A 14,892-nucleotide genomic window follows, 5' to 3' on the forward strand; every position below is an offset into this window, starting at 1 on the left:
GTATTCTTTCAGGGATGATCTTGCAAAACTCTTTGCTAACAGAAATCACTGCAGAGGTGTGAACCACTTTTGTCCTGCAGGTGGCACTTGGTGCTAACTGAATTTATTAGAGAGCTTAATAGTAGAGCATATTTCTTTTACTCTGAGTAGTAGGGGATGTGCATTTTTAAGATTAAATCAAGTCCCGTTTAATTGACTGCCTTTCTTTTGTCTATTAAGGTGAGTGATGTGAATGATGATGTCAGACGGGCTGCTGTCGAGTCCATTGGCTTCATCTTGTTCAGGTAAGCCAGACCCCATTCTTTAAACTATGAACGCTCTGTTTTGGTTTTTTCCACATGCACCAAAGGCCTTTCTCTTTAAAACCTCAATACTTGTGCCAAAATTCCAGCTTTATGCAAAACACAACCTTTGAACAAAGACATACTTATTTGAGCAGATCAAATCGTGCATCTGGTAAAAGGAGGGTATTCTGAAGGGTTTTCTAAATATCATTGTTATTACAAATGCTGCTTCTTTATATTAATCTTTTGAAGAGTTTAAAAAAGTTATATAATGACAACCAACCAGTGCTCAGTTTGCTGTCCGTCCGTTTATTTTAAACAGTTGCACAGTTATCTTTGTTTGCTGAGGGGAGGTAGAATTAAAGCTCGATGGTTTATGGTTGTTGATTTCAGTGTGTGTCACATCTGCCGCTAACTGGCTGTCTATCTTAAACGCAGCTGGCACACGAACAACAACCTCCACAAAGAGGCACGTGCATTATAGTAGAAACTCAGTGTGATTTTAGATGCTTGTTATATGTAAATTAATAAATAAAAATCATTACCTTAAAAAAAGACTTGCAGAATGCTTACGGCAAAAGAAAATGGCACAACTATAGCCATCCGTATTAAGGTTAATAGCATTAGCTGCCACAGTAACTTTATAAAGCCGATACCTGTGGATACTCTGGTGTCCCCCACAAACTAGAAGGAGAACAGGGAGTTTACCAGTTTTTCCATCATTACAAGCAGCTGATCTCTTGGTTACTTGTGGGAGTTTTATTTAGCTTTACTACAGTTAGCTTGTTTGGGATTTTAACTTGTGAAGTGAAGTGTTGTTGGTTGATTGGCTAACACAAACAAGTTAATGTAGCAGCTGGCAAATGAATGAAACCAGTGAATGTCATTTCCATGCAGATGTCCTGGAGCTTAGTTGGCTTTGACCAGTCAGGTTCTTGTTATTCACTACGTCACTACTGACACAGAAACAGTTTGGTTTTCTTTCTTTTTTGCTTCAGTTTTCCTGGCTGACCTTGTGTTTTTTATATTTTGTGTAATGAGTTGTCAAAATTTAGTTTAGTAGTAGTTACTGGTCTTCATGAATGATGTTCCTCTGTCAGACAATGACACCACTGAGGTCCTTATCACTTTAACTGTCTTCTCCAGTTATTTACAGGCATTTATCCCACTAACATCAGTGTTTACCCACCATAGAGCAGGGCTCGTGCTAAACAGACTGCCTGGCCACTTCACAAACATCAGGGTGTGCATTTTTAAGCCCAAAAAGGCCATGTGATATCCTGTGATCAATCGGCCGCTACATAAACCTTGTGTAAATTTTCTCTGTGTTTAGAAAGACTTGTGAACCAGAGCTATTTAGTTTGCCTGCTCTTCTCTGATTTCCCACCCTAATGCCTTAAGAATAACTGCATGCACTCCGCCTCACAAGAAGAGCCAGGTTTGAATGCCTTACGTTTCAGCTTTTTCATACTAAATCAGCAGAGTTCCAGTTTGTTTGTTTGTTTGTCTTTTGTTTAACAGTGACACAGTCTATACAGGAATATAACTAATTAGGATTTTAGTTTAGTTGAATGTTTTCCTGGATATTTTTAAACAGAGAAATCAGGAATTGCTCCTTAAATATGCTGTCGTTACAGTATTCGTATTTTTCTTTTTCAGTGTAAATAGCAGTGTTTTTATTGCCAAACTCTGTTATCTGCTTTGGTGTTTATGATTTGGGGAAAAGTGAATAGCCTTTTTTGTTTTGTTTTGTTTGTCTTACTGTGGCTGTTATGCTGTGTTTTGTTTTGCCCAGCCCTTATTTATGATAGAGGCCATTTTTTCTGATCACATTACAGTAACATATGAATGTGGAGATCAACAGCATAACACACAGATGGTTAGAATTTGGCCTTTTTATCAGGAACACAAGAAATATTTTATTAAACACATGTAGATTTCCATTTAAAGTGAACATTTTCTATGTACAGTCTTTTTAAGTGGACATCTTTTTAACATGTCAAAACAGCAGGCTGCGATCCACGTACGAGAGTGCTTTTCAAAGGTCCAGCAAATACATTAAGTATCGTTTCAAGAGTGCAAGGCGTTTATGTCTGTCTGTGTTGTCTTGACAAAATATAAGCATGTAGATGGTTTACAGCATATTTAGACAGCAAAAGTTGAAAGCATCAGAATAGGAAATGTACTGTATGCTGCATTCAGGGAGTTTCCAGGTCATCATGATGTCCTGAACTTTGTGGATGTAGTGTTCATAGTTGAAAATAGATCCTTGTGTAACTGATGTAAACAAACATTAGCGATCACTTACTAGTTTCTAAGTGAGGTCACCACCTTGAACCCTGGAGGGCAAAACAAGCTTTCCTTAGACTTCATGTGCTTTACTTTCACCAGAGTTATTAAACCAAAATGCCAGCTAATGTTCACAAGCCGCTCAGTTGTTTACAGCTGCTGGGCAAGTAAAGATAATGGCACTAAATGCTAACACACCTCTCCTGAGGCTGCCGTACAAAAACAGCTGCCAAATCCCACCAAAGGCTAAATTATATTACATTATTATAAGCTTAACAGATGAGTTTCACCTTCCAAACGTGGCATTAGCAACCCATCTCAATCAAAAATAGATAGACCTGCACCTACTGTTGTTTTTGTTTTGGGGTTTTTTGTGCTGGTGGCAGTGTAAGTGCACTGGAGGGATATTGTTACATATTGCAAATATTGTCAAATGGACTGCAGCTTGTGCAATGTACACTTTACAAGTATGGAAAAACATGCAGTATTTTAAATATCAGTGTTTTTGAAAGTTGATCTGGACATTTGCAGCTTGTAACATATTAAAAACGAGTTCTCTGGTGCTCTGATGCTCTGAGTTAGCCAGCATTTTGGTGTTTTGCCCTCTAGGTGTGCGCTACAAAAGATTACGAACAGTTTGGGGTTTGTTGTCTTGCCATTAAATGTATCCAATTGACAGAAACATCTGTTCGTGACAAGCCTTTGTCTTGAAAGAACTAAAATTTGCAACATAAATTTTATCCACTTTAAGTACCCTCCCCACCCCACCCCTGATTTATATTCATTTGCTTTGCGTGTCCATAGTCTATACACAGCTAACATGTTCCTCCTGCTTATCATCTTCATTTTCAGTCAGAAGTATTGTGTCTAGCACAACACCACTAGATGACTGTACAGGAGGTTGCCGACACCTCAGCGGACTTTGGTAGGCCACAGCTCCAATGCCGTTCTTCATTCCCCGTTTCATGAATAGCTTAGAGTTCTCTGCCATGGAAGATTTGATTGAAATCCTTGTTAGAGTCCACTCTGCAGTTGATGGCCTCAGATGTCCTCCTGACAGGTTACTGGCACAGCTCCTGTAATTACAGGTGATGTAACGTGTGAACGCCTGCCTGAAAGTTTTGTTGAATAGGGTGTAGACCAGCGGGTTAATACCTGATGACACGTAACCCACCCAAACAAAGATCTCCATGAGCCGGGCAATGACGTTGGGATCACACCCATTGCATAGCACTGAGGTGATATTTGTAATAAAGAAAGGGCACCACATGACTACAAACAGGAGGAAGACTATGCCCAGTACCTTGGATGCACGCTGCTCGTTGCTCAGAGTCTGCATGGACTTCTTGCCCATAGTTGACATCCTGCGAAAGGACTGTTCGTATGGCGTGTGAGCGATCGTGGTGCCTGCATTTGGCTTTTCCTGCGTCCGGGGAAGTCTGCTGTCCAGCACATTCATTTGCTCGGCTTCAGTTGAAGCCATAGACTGCTCCCTTTGAAAAACTGTGGACACCGCCGGAGAGCTAAAACGCTGAGTGACCTTTGACCTGAGCAAATAAACCTTTTTGCGCAACACATGGACAGTAAGTAGATAGATGACCATCATGATAGTCAAAGGGATGAAGAATGCTGATAAAGAGCCAAATATGATAAAATCCCAGAAGGTGGTTGGTTTCAGCAGGCACGTGTGGTTGCTGTTGAAGGTGATGTTGTTGGGAAGGTGGTAGTTCTTAAGGCCCCTAATAGGAATTGGAATTGCAATACCTAGAAAAACGACAACAACATTAAATACTGGGAAACACTGGTTATTACCACACTCATTGGATGAACAGCTTACTGGCTTGCATTTGTTTTTGTTTTTTTCTGCAAATGCAGTCATTTTTCATTTGAGAGAAAGAGCTGCTTTTACTGAAATGTGTCTCCAATAACAAGGCATGACTGATTGCAGCATCTTTGTGTTTACAAAATCTAGTAAACTAATCATTCCTGGCAAGTCGTCACCCCCCTCAAAATAAGCCATGGTGTACAGTAAGCTTTAAAAGTTTAAATAAAGCCACACCTGACAGCCAAAGTGAATGTTCCCTTAGTGGTGTGAGTACTGAGCTGTACTGTGCTGTAAAGGTGTTTTCATGTATTTAACGTAAGTTTTTGAGATGCAGCTGATTTTACCTTTTATTTTAAAACTTGGATGTGATTTAAAGTCACAGTGGACTTTAAATCACATCAGTGCTGTTTATATATATGTTGCTGTTTTATGTCATCTGGCATGCATTTCTGAGTGTAAACCAGGTCTTGTTGGGGCTTTTATGTTTTGAGTTTTGACTTTAAAGACTGCTGTAGAGCTGAAGGCTGAACTGACAAACTTACAAATGGATATGAGCCACACCAGTGCGATCTTGACCAGCGCTTTTGCTCTGGATTTGTACTGGCTGTGTTGAATCGGCTTCTTGATGGCAATGTAGCGATCCAGTGAAATGGCACAAAGGTGCATGATGGATGCAGTAGAAAAAAGCACATCAAGGAAGAGCCAGATGGGGCAGAGAAACTCAGGAAGAGGCCATCCAGAGTCTAAAGAGAAGATGAGATGGAAATTAGAGTTGGCAGATAGTTTAATATACTTGTGGTGTAACTCGTTTTCTTGCCAAAAAGAATGCGGTCATACTCTCTGCCCGTTAGGGTAGATATCAGACAATGGCAACGGGTTTGAAGTAGCACTCGTGCAAATGATTGCTGTTTGTTTATCTGTGAGGAATCACTTTACTGGAAAAAGGAGGGTTCGCCGAGTGTTTATGGAGCTCGGCGCTCTTTATGTAGATGTGGCAGAGACTGCGCTCAACAGTAGTGTTTATTTTGAGTTCTGGGTATAAAACTGGCAAGTAGTTGTTCTGGCTTTTGTCTCGTCATCCATTAACATAGTAAAAGACAGTTGTTGGAATTTTCCTGTGTTATGCCCGTCTCCTCCGCCTCCTTACTGCGCTGCTTTCTCGTACTCTGTTTTGATTAAGTTTGACGTGGAAGCTTTTCTCCCCCCAAATGACAAATGATTGACACTTTTGGAAAGTGTTTATTTGTTATATTAGTTTTACAATGTTACTAAAGCAATCCTGCCCTTGTAAGCTTATTTTTTTTTATAGTTTTTTGTTTTATGGTTGCCTTTGAAAACATCCTAGTTCCACCACGTGGCAGCCCATTAAAAACTTGGAGCATAAAGCAGAGCTCTCCTGTAGTTCCTAGTTATACAAGGCTCGTGTCAGCACCTCAAAGTCATTTGCAATGTTTTTTCTTTTCTTTTTTTGGTTTATAAGGATTACAAAACTGCTATTTGAACAGATGTGGGTGTCTAAGAGTCAACAGTGCAGGACTTTTATTAAAAAAATATGGGGATGAAGTGTTATTACTTAAAAAAGGATAAGAATAATTTGCATTTCTGGCAAGTATAAGAAAGAATGTGTTTATAGCACATTGCACAGTAGAAACAGCTACAATATCCACATCTCTTTAAAAAAAACAACAACATATAGAATAGAGGTGTTCAGAAAATCTAATGTATTAAATTACCACATTATTGGTTAGTAGAGAGCTGGCTTCTCACTTAGGCTTTTCTTTTTTCTTTTTTGGCTACAAGTTGGTTTATTTTAAGTTTACAAGAGTTTCTGTTCACATAGCTCATATTTTAAACAAGAGGACCTCTTACATTTTCCAGGTGTCTGTATACTTCTGCTCAGCAGATGTGGAAGAGTGGCTGAATACTAGAAACATTTTCTGGAAGGGTGTGTTGCATCATCTTTTCTTTAAAACCTATATATTTTAATTCAAAGTAAAGTAGGTTTCTCTGCCAGCTGCAGCCAGCTCTACCTGCCCTACTACTTTACTCCATGAGCAAGTCTGAACGGATGATCAAAGATAAAAGGAGGTTATAGCTGTTCAACTGGAGACACTTTGGTTAATAGAGAAATCAATTTTGTTTTATATGTGATTGGATCGCTAAAGGTAAAGGCCTAATAATTCTAGTGACATTGTATAGAGCTGAAAAGAAAAAGAAATGTAACTAACTAACGAACTTCAAAGGACTAGCTGTTAGCCTCTCTGCACCTTCCTCACCTGTTATTAGATTATAAGAAGGGGGATAAAGGTTAAAAAGATAAATTGGACTTCAACCACCTTCATCATTTGCACACGGCTACAAAGCAAACACCTCTGGACACCGGACCAGCACATCTCTAGCCTTAATTAACAATGATAACAGTCTTAATTTACACAACACACGCACAGCTTTATTAGTCTGTCAGCTTACGTGTGTTTTTATTGTTTCTGATTATTTCAAGCCCAGCACAGCTCATCGGCCCCACCTTACAGTTGTATCACTGATTTCACTGAAATATTTAGTTTAGTTGTGTTGACATTTATGGTATTAGTGTACCAATGTACTATAACCTTGTCTATGTGACTTTGTTTATTTCGCTAAAGGTTGTTGGCACAGCATGACTGTCCGCACCGTCGTTAGCTATCCTTCACACTAACACACTGTTTCTGTCTGTGTCCTCATGACCTCTTCCAGTTCACCTCAGCGCTTCATCTCTCTCTAAATAGGAGAGGATGACAGCTGCCTGGGTCTTAAAATATATTTCACAAAAGCAGAGCATATTTTAGGAGTCTGTTTTTTGTTTTTGTAGACCTTTGTAACCTTTTAGCAGATAGAAATACTGCTGGAAAAATTAAAGAAATACATTTTAATCACGGTTGGTGTTTTCTCTCAGTTACGTGACTGGACTAGTTCTTAGGACTAAATATTTTCGGCCTAGATAAATTGCTTTAGAGGTTGCCGTATTGAAGTGATGGTTTGAACAAAGAAAAAAGAAATCAATACCCTTTCAGTTTCTTTTATGTTTCAAAGCCAGCTGCTTTTAGCTCAATACCCAGGTTTTTCATGGATCAGAATGGGCCTTTCGGTGTCTACTGAAGCGCGCATACAAAAATGAATGATATGAAAGGACAAAATCTGCACAGGCTTGTTGAACAGAAATCTGTGAGTTTTGTTGTTATATGTGGCTGTTTGATAAATTAAACTGTTTATTATGCTTGATGATGAACCCAAAATAAGTGTGGTATAAAATACTAATTTTACTGATGATTTCTCCTTTGGCTGTGACTAAAACTTCTTTGGAGGGTTTACTGGGTGAATTTTGGGCTCAGTGTGCTCAATTATAGCAATGTGAAAGGGGATTAAGCTTCCTGGTAGACTGATGAACAGGCTTTATGTTTCTAATGTGGAGAGTGATGTAAAACCCTTATAGCTGGTATCCTTTTCAATCCAGCGATCCAGTCAGAATTTAAATAGCATGTTTCCAGACACAGATTTGTTACAGAAATAGATGCAATGGCAGATTAATTGTAAAGCCCTTCTTTAATTAGATTCTGCATTAAGGTAAGCGCTTAAGCAGCATCTCTGAGCAGTCTTACTTGTGCAGCTTTCAGTGTGACACATCCACATCTGCGCTCTTGTGTGTTAGGCATAATTATAATCCAGCTCATTATCTTTCAATTGAACTAATGGAGAATAATGCGTAGCTTTGCCATAGCTCTGTATTTTGATGATACAAGTCTAAATCAGTTCCTGTGCAGCTGTATTTGCACAACACTATTAATGGAATTAATGGAAAAATGGCTTTCCATTGGTAATAGTCCCAGAGGCAAGTCGTTCAGTCCAAGCTGTGGATCTGGCACCAAACCTTTGCCAGAGAAAGTAGACTGTTCACCGTCCACTATCTCTTGTTCTATTTCATCTAGAATAATTTGTTTAGAGATAGTCTTGATTGGATCTAATACTGCCTCTCAAATTGTTTTTCTCCTCTTCTGTTATCCTCAAGTCTTCTGGTCGTTATGCAGATATTAACGCCTAATGAAGGTTTAATACAAGTTTGCTGTGAATTAGGGGGCATCCTTCATTAAATCACTTCGGTCACGCTTGAACTCACTTTAAAAAATTGTTTTCAAAATTTGTTGGTGGTTTGGACATCAATTTTCAGTGTTCTTCTGGATATTATGACAGATTATGATCTGTCGGGGCGATCGTGGCTCAAGAGTTGGGAGTTCGCCTTGTAATCGGTTCGAGCCCCGGCTTGGACAGTCTCGGTCGTTGTGTCCTTGGGCAAGACACTTCACCCGTTGCCTACTGGTGGTGGTCAGAGGGCCGGTGGCGCCAGTGTCTGTGTGTGTGAATGGGTGACTGGATGTGTAAAGCGCTATACAAATACAGGCCATTTACTATATTAAAGAAAGAAATATAATCATTCCAATGGTGCTTTGTTCAGAGTCACACCTTAGACATGGGTGAGGTACTGTTGGCAGTTGTTTGCTGGGGGAGCGTCTGGAGTTTAAATACTCTTTATTTTGTAAGCATAATAAAAAAATATTATTATTATTATTATTTTTTTAAATAAATGTAAACGACCTTTTAAAAGGGAAAAAATAAGAAATGTTATGCTTGGGTTTCTAGGATTTTTACCTGTGCAGCTTTAATGCTACCCATATAATGTAAAAAAGCATATGCAGTATATGTGCAATGAAGCTGTCAAAGCCAAAGCTCCGTGCTAAACTTACTGTAGAGAACAGTGACCAATGCAATGGGCATCACTAGGAGTCCCACCAGCAGATCGGCTACAGCAAGTGACATTAGAAAGTAGTTGGTAGCATTCTGCAGCTTTTTCTCCAGCGACACAGCGAGAATGACCAGGATGTTTCCTCCGATCGTGGGGATGATGACCATGACAATGAGCAAGGCAGCCCATTTCAGCTGAAGCTCAGACACTTTGCCTGCGTGTGAGCTGTTAGCCTCGAGCTGTGCCATGGCTGGCTGAGACAGGGTGCTGCTGAGCATACAGCGGGCTTGAGTGTAGGTCGGGGCTCTAATCTTTCTGGTCTGGGAGACTCGGTCAGCATGGTCACTGGGTCCCACAGGCAAGGGCACAGGGTAGGGTGAGACAGTTCAGGGGCGGCACACAAGATCCTGCATCCCGTAAAAGCCAAACGAAGATGATCTTTGTTCTTATAAAATCCAAAGCTGGCAATAATCCCAACACGATTAGTAGCTCCACAGTGCGATGTTCCGCAAGTGAGCAGGGGTCCTCACTTTCCCAGGCAGCTGACACTCTTGACATCCACTTCAAAGAAGAAATAGGTCTGTTAAAGGGGTAGTGATTAGTCATTTTCTTTACCCGAATAATGACAAAATGCAGCAATGGTAAGTAATAAATAGAGCAAAGACAGTCAGATCATGAGTTATGTGAATGCCAAGCTGGGAAAACAAAGTGATGGCTTAAAAGCTTTTCAGATTTCTTCTGTTATACAGTTAAAGGTTAATAAAAGATGCAAGTTGTTTGTACACAGTGTTTCAGCTGATATTTGTTGATTAAAATTAGTAGATGAATGTGTAGGATTTTGAATTTATATACCTTCCAAAGCAGTGGTTTAAATGATGTCGAAACCCATTTTCAAATAAAAAAAAATAAACTAGTATTGTGATAGTTTTGCAAAAGTTTCTTACCTGTTTCCCAAGGTAATGTTAGCTGTCCTTCTCCTTTTGTGTTTTCAGCTCTTTAAGTCTTTTCCCAAACCTTTACGTCTTAACGCTGTTGAACACTAAAACAGTATTCTGAGCTGGGAAAAGAGAGCCGCTTGACACCCCGTGCATTTCACTCTTTGCACACCTTGTAAGGTGGGACAGCTTGGTCTCTTTTAATGTCTCCTATCTCATCTTTAAATTTCTTCCCTTCCCATAGAAGAATGTGACAGAGAACGCCCTCCCTCAGCAGCGAATCCTAAATCTGTCTTAGTCTGAAGCGGTCCGTGATGTGGAATTTATTCGCTTCCACATGTTGGAGGAACTTCCAGTCTCGCCGCGCGTCACCTACCGCGATCACAGGTTTAAAACTTTCAGATGTTGTTGCTCCTCTGCTGCTCACCCGTTCTCACTCGTTGCCTCTCGTCTGCAGCCTGCGATCAGCTCACGCTCGCTCTCTCTCGTCCCCTCCCTCCCCCTTCTGCTTGCAAGTGACTCAGACTCTATACAAAACAGATGAATGTCTTCATGATGGCAACATGCCAGTTGTTCTGGGAGGTAATTTCCTTCAACACCGCCGTCCTACTGTTTATATTTGTCACTTTCTGTTCACTCCTCTGCTCGAAGAAGAGGGGAGGTAGGAGCACTGTATGGGGGGAACCTTTTGTCTAGAGGTACATGCTTGAAAATGTACTTATACTACATAGCTGTTAAAGCCTTTTGTCCTCAGTCAGCTCACATTGAGAAAATCTCAGGAAACCTTTTTTAATAGATGATATAGATTTTAAGAAATTATCCCCTGTTTATGTATATTTTTGTTTTCTCTATAGATTTTTTTTGCTTGTAGTCATGATGTTGCTTTGATTTTTTTGCTTTTAAAAGCAGATTTATTTATTTATTTATTTTTTAAGTGAGAAGTTCAGAGTGTACCCTTGGATATTTTAGATGATGCATGCCCCTTGTTTCTGTCAAGGTGGCAGTACATGCATAAGATAATCTGCTCTCTTTTACTTTGCTTATCCTTTAATGAAGTTTAATCTCTTCAGTCCCAGAAGTTTAAAATTTTTTAAATGCTTAAATCATCACATCAGGTGTAGCACTGTGATTAGAGGCAGCATCTATCTCTCCAACAGCTGCTTTTACCCAAACATGTTTTCAGTATGATAACTAATCTTATTTCTTGGGATCTGCATGTTTGCCAACTTTTAAACTGCTGCAACATTAAAGGAAATAAAAACATTATGTACCATTAGACGTGACACTTTTTTTTTTCTCCCAGTTTAAGCAGTTTAACAAGTTAACAGTCTGCCCTTTGGCAGCTGCTTATCACTTATTATTATAGCAGTATACTCACACGTGTTTGTTTTGTTTACTCTTTGGATGAATTTTGATTACCTTTTAGCGTAAACTATAAAAGCCACATGACCTCTTTTCTAAAATTAACATTGTCCAGGTGTTTTTCGTGATGTATTTTACGACTGCTTCCTGTAACAGACTGGAAGCAACCGAATGTGATCTGCAGTCATACAGCAAGACCACATCAATGACTGCCAGTCACATTTCATGCAGAGAAATTACATGTTTTAAGATTTTTTTTTTCTTTGCTCTACACCTGCAACTTTGACTTTGAGTGGAGTCATAAACTTGGTGCTCGGTTTTTTGTCTCTTTCCTTTGAGTTAATTCTGAGGTTTTTAAGTCCATCACGCATTACCAGGATATTGAACTTGAAGTCGAATTCCAGGCGTCACAGCTTCACAGGCTTTCATGTGAAACAAATGCTGAATATTGATTTCTTCTCTCCATCTCACTTCTTCTATTTTGATGGTGGTTAAAGGTAATCTTTTACTGAAAAAAGCTGAAAAGGCTTCAGATTGAGCTATTCAGATAACCAATCGCCAAAGTTTTCTCAAGGTGTGCTTCAAGCTATTGTGCAGTCAGTTTCAAAAAAGCATCATAAATATTTTTATTTAACCTAAATGCTTATTCTGGGTGAGCCCTTTACAGTTTGGCTCTCACCCAAATGTAGATTGAAGGTCACCGTCCGTCGGTCTACAGGAATAGAAAAAAACCCTCTGGAGGTGACACTGAAATCTGATCCAAATCTCTCAGTGATTGCCACTTGTGATCTCGCTAAATCCTAATATAATGGTCGAGCTGAGCTTTTAATTCCAGACAGACCAGTGCAGATTACTCACTGCGGACATGCCTCCATATTGATGGACAGTTTAAGAGTTTGTGGCTTTTTGTGTGTGTGTGTTAATCTTATTATGACATATTTTTCTGAAGGGGCAACTTATTAATTCCAAGGTGGAGTTTTTCCAGTCTATAGTGTTTTCTACTTCTGTTGAATAGGTTATATATTCTGTCCATTAACGCAACTGTTTTTAATGATGAGTAAAAAGACTGATTCAAACATTTCTTTCTATGCTTTATAGTTGTAAGGCTCATAACGAGGTGATTATAGCTTCAGTTGTTGGACCCAGTGTAGTTCATCCAGTCAGTAGTGAAGTAAGTCATCTTTGTGAAGCTTCCAAGACTGTTTTTACTGAACTTATACCATAATTTTCATATAATTTGTGAACACATTTGTAGAATAATTCGGCATATAGACAAACACAGTTTAAAGCCTTTTTTTTTTTTTTTTTTTAAACGAACTAGAATCCAATAAGCACCACTGTTTCATTCTCCTGCTTTTCTATTTGTTCTGTGGATCATTGAGCTTTTAGTGTTATGTGAGAAACAGGGACCGCCTCTTTATTTCCACTATAGCATTGCTGGGTCAGTTAGTTAAACGTGGCCGTTCTCTGTGATCCTTGAGTCACTGATTGGCATCTGTTTGCAGTTTAAAGCAGACCAACTCTTCATGCAAAACTCTGCGTGATCTCACCAATCAGCCTACCAATTCAAGCCCGGGCAGAGCCGTTGTTATCACAAGGGAATTATCAGATAATGTTCAACATCATGTTTTTGTTTTTTCCCTCCTCTTTTGTGCGTTTGCGTGTGCCCGTGCATATTTTGCTTCAAAGTGATTTTTGTTTAGTTTTTGTTTTTTTTTTAACTAAGAGAATTTTTACTCAGAAAACAATAACGACTGTCACCCGCTGAGCTAAATTTTGATATGATCTTGCAGGTTGTGCCTATATGACTAAAGCGGTGCTGGTAAATATGTGTTTAATTAGCACATTCCTTCACATTTGTAGGAATTTGTAATGTTTTTACCATGTGGTTAATATTGTACAATTTACCCAAACCATTTGGTTAGGATGTCCTGTGTGTGTGTGTGTGTGTGTGTTTGTGTGTTGTGTGTGTGTGTGTGTGTGTGTGTGTGTGTACATCAATTTTTTTTAATCAAAGTGAGAACCAAATGTAAAGATTTGGGGAAGTTTGTGAGAGTTTCTGATTGTTTAATTTTTCTTTGATAAATCACAGCATCCAGAAAGCTGTGATTAGTCCAACAGCAATCTGAACTGATTAATGACATTTGTCTGTGATTAACTTCAAGTGCCTCTTCTTTCTACCCCTTTGTGTCTCCAGGACCCCAGAGCAGTGTCCCAGTGTGGTTTCTCTCTTGTCAGAAAGTTACAACCCTCATGTACGCTGTGGGGCTGCCATGGCTCTGGGCATCTGCTGTGCAGGGACAGGCAACAAGGTCAGTGTCTTTTCCTTCTTCTGCTCCAAAAATCTTTTCTGTCTTGTTTCTGAGCAGCTGCTATCAACACGTACTGCAATACTTCAAAATAAAAAACTGGCAGGAAACATTGGATTTTGCTAGCCGGACTTGCACTAGAATATAGACTAATATGTTATCAACAACATGTTGTTTTTTTTAAAAAGAGGAAAATATCTTACAATGGTGTCGCTGGTTTTCTCTTTACTTGAGGTTAATAGAGGACTTCAACCTTTTAAAAATTGTCCAGTCTTCCAGCTGTGTTTTGTGAACTATGTTGATTTAAGCATACTAGACCTGAACTTTTTCTCTCTTTTAAATATGTCTTTACAAAGCACTTCCTCCTCCTGGAGTTGGTAATCACAGCTAGAATTAATTTTTTTTTTTAAACTATGTGTCAAAGAAAAGCTTACATAGCATTTCCTTTACCACAAACGCAGCATTACACCTGCTGACTTCATTTGTCCCGTGCGGCTTCTTTCTTCTCTTGGCGTAATGTGCATCAGCGATGCAAAGATTATCTATGCTGAATGAACAGTTTCTCTTTAAATTGATAGCTTCCCTGTGGGGCTGGGGTGAGTGAGTACAGACTGACGTCTGTAACCTCTGCAGGAGCATCTACAAGAGGTTGTCTGCTTTCTTATTTCACACAGAATGATGGCATAAGACGAAATGCTAAAATTTATGGCATTGTCAAAAAACTAATTACACCAAGATCATGGGAGAAGACTGCATTTGAACTTCATCTGTTTCAAGAGTGCAGTAATGTCCTGCCACAATTTCCTTACACTGCTTTGTAGATACTCCTATTCAGCACAGAGGGAAAAGGGTTAATTGCAGATGAGTTAGCATGCATTTTGTTTGGCTTCTCCAAAAAGAGGGAGGGAAGAGGACAGAAGACAGGAGTGCTGTCGCTCCCTGAGATGTTGGCTGCTCAGTCTTGGGTGACGCAGCCACAGCAGAATGATAGCATCCTCTTTGCACCCTCTTCCTCACTGAGACTCGAGCGTTAAGGAGAATATTTTGGACCAAGTCAGCCCAGAGGCGTGCTGCAGGAGTGATCGGCTCCGAAGCTCCACCGCTTGGTTTTTCC

The 14,892-nt window shown here is 39.5% G+C and overlaps 2 protein-coding genes across 4 annotated transcripts in view; one reads left to right on the forward strand and one right to left on the reverse strand.

Moving 5' to 3' along the window:
• psmd1 (proteasome 26S subunit, non-ATPase 1) overlaps nt 1-14,892 on the forward strand; it is a 36,594-nt gene that overhangs the window by 7,075 nt on the left and 14,627 nt on the right. The window contains exons 16-17 of the mRNA XM_005920964.3: nt 220-284; nt 13,667-13,781. Of these exons, the coding sequence (XP_005921026.1) occupies nt 220-284; nt 13,667-13,781 (180 nt within the window). The remainder of the gene's footprint in view (nt 1-219; nt 285-13,666; nt 13,782-14,892) is intronic.
• Nucleotides 808-10,592, reverse strand: htr2b (5-hydroxytryptamine (serotonin) receptor 2B, G protein-coupled). 3 transcript variants are annotated; one of them, XM_014333190.2, is made up of 5 exons: nt 10,117-10,592; nt 9,174-9,752; nt 4,941-5,141; nt 3,877-4,337; nt 3,519-3,649 (listed from the first exon to the last, which is right to left on the reverse strand). In XM_014333190.2, exons 2-5 carry the CDS (start codon nt 9,448-9,450, stop codon nt 3,635-3,637), a joined length of 954 nt encoding a protein of 317 aa, XP_014188676.1. In that variant the 5' UTR covers nt 9,451-9,752; nt 10,117-10,592; the 3' UTR covers nt 3,519-3,634. The 3 variants fall into 3 exon arrangements, with proteins under 3 accessions (XP_005921023.1, XP_005921024.1, XP_014188676.1); XM_005920961.2 differs by having other exon boundaries at nt 808-4,337; nt 9,174-9,733; XM_005920962.2 differs by having other exon boundaries at nt 808-4,337.

The sequence above is a fragment of the Haplochromis burtoni genome, unplaced genomic scaffold (assembly GCF_018398535.1).
Source record: "Haplochromis burtoni strain Fernald_Lab_line unplaced genomic scaffold, NCSU_Asbu1 Contig_5, whole genome shotgun sequence".
NCBI lineage: Eukaryota > Metazoa > Chordata > Actinopteri > Cichliformes > Cichlidae > Haplochromis > Haplochromis burtoni.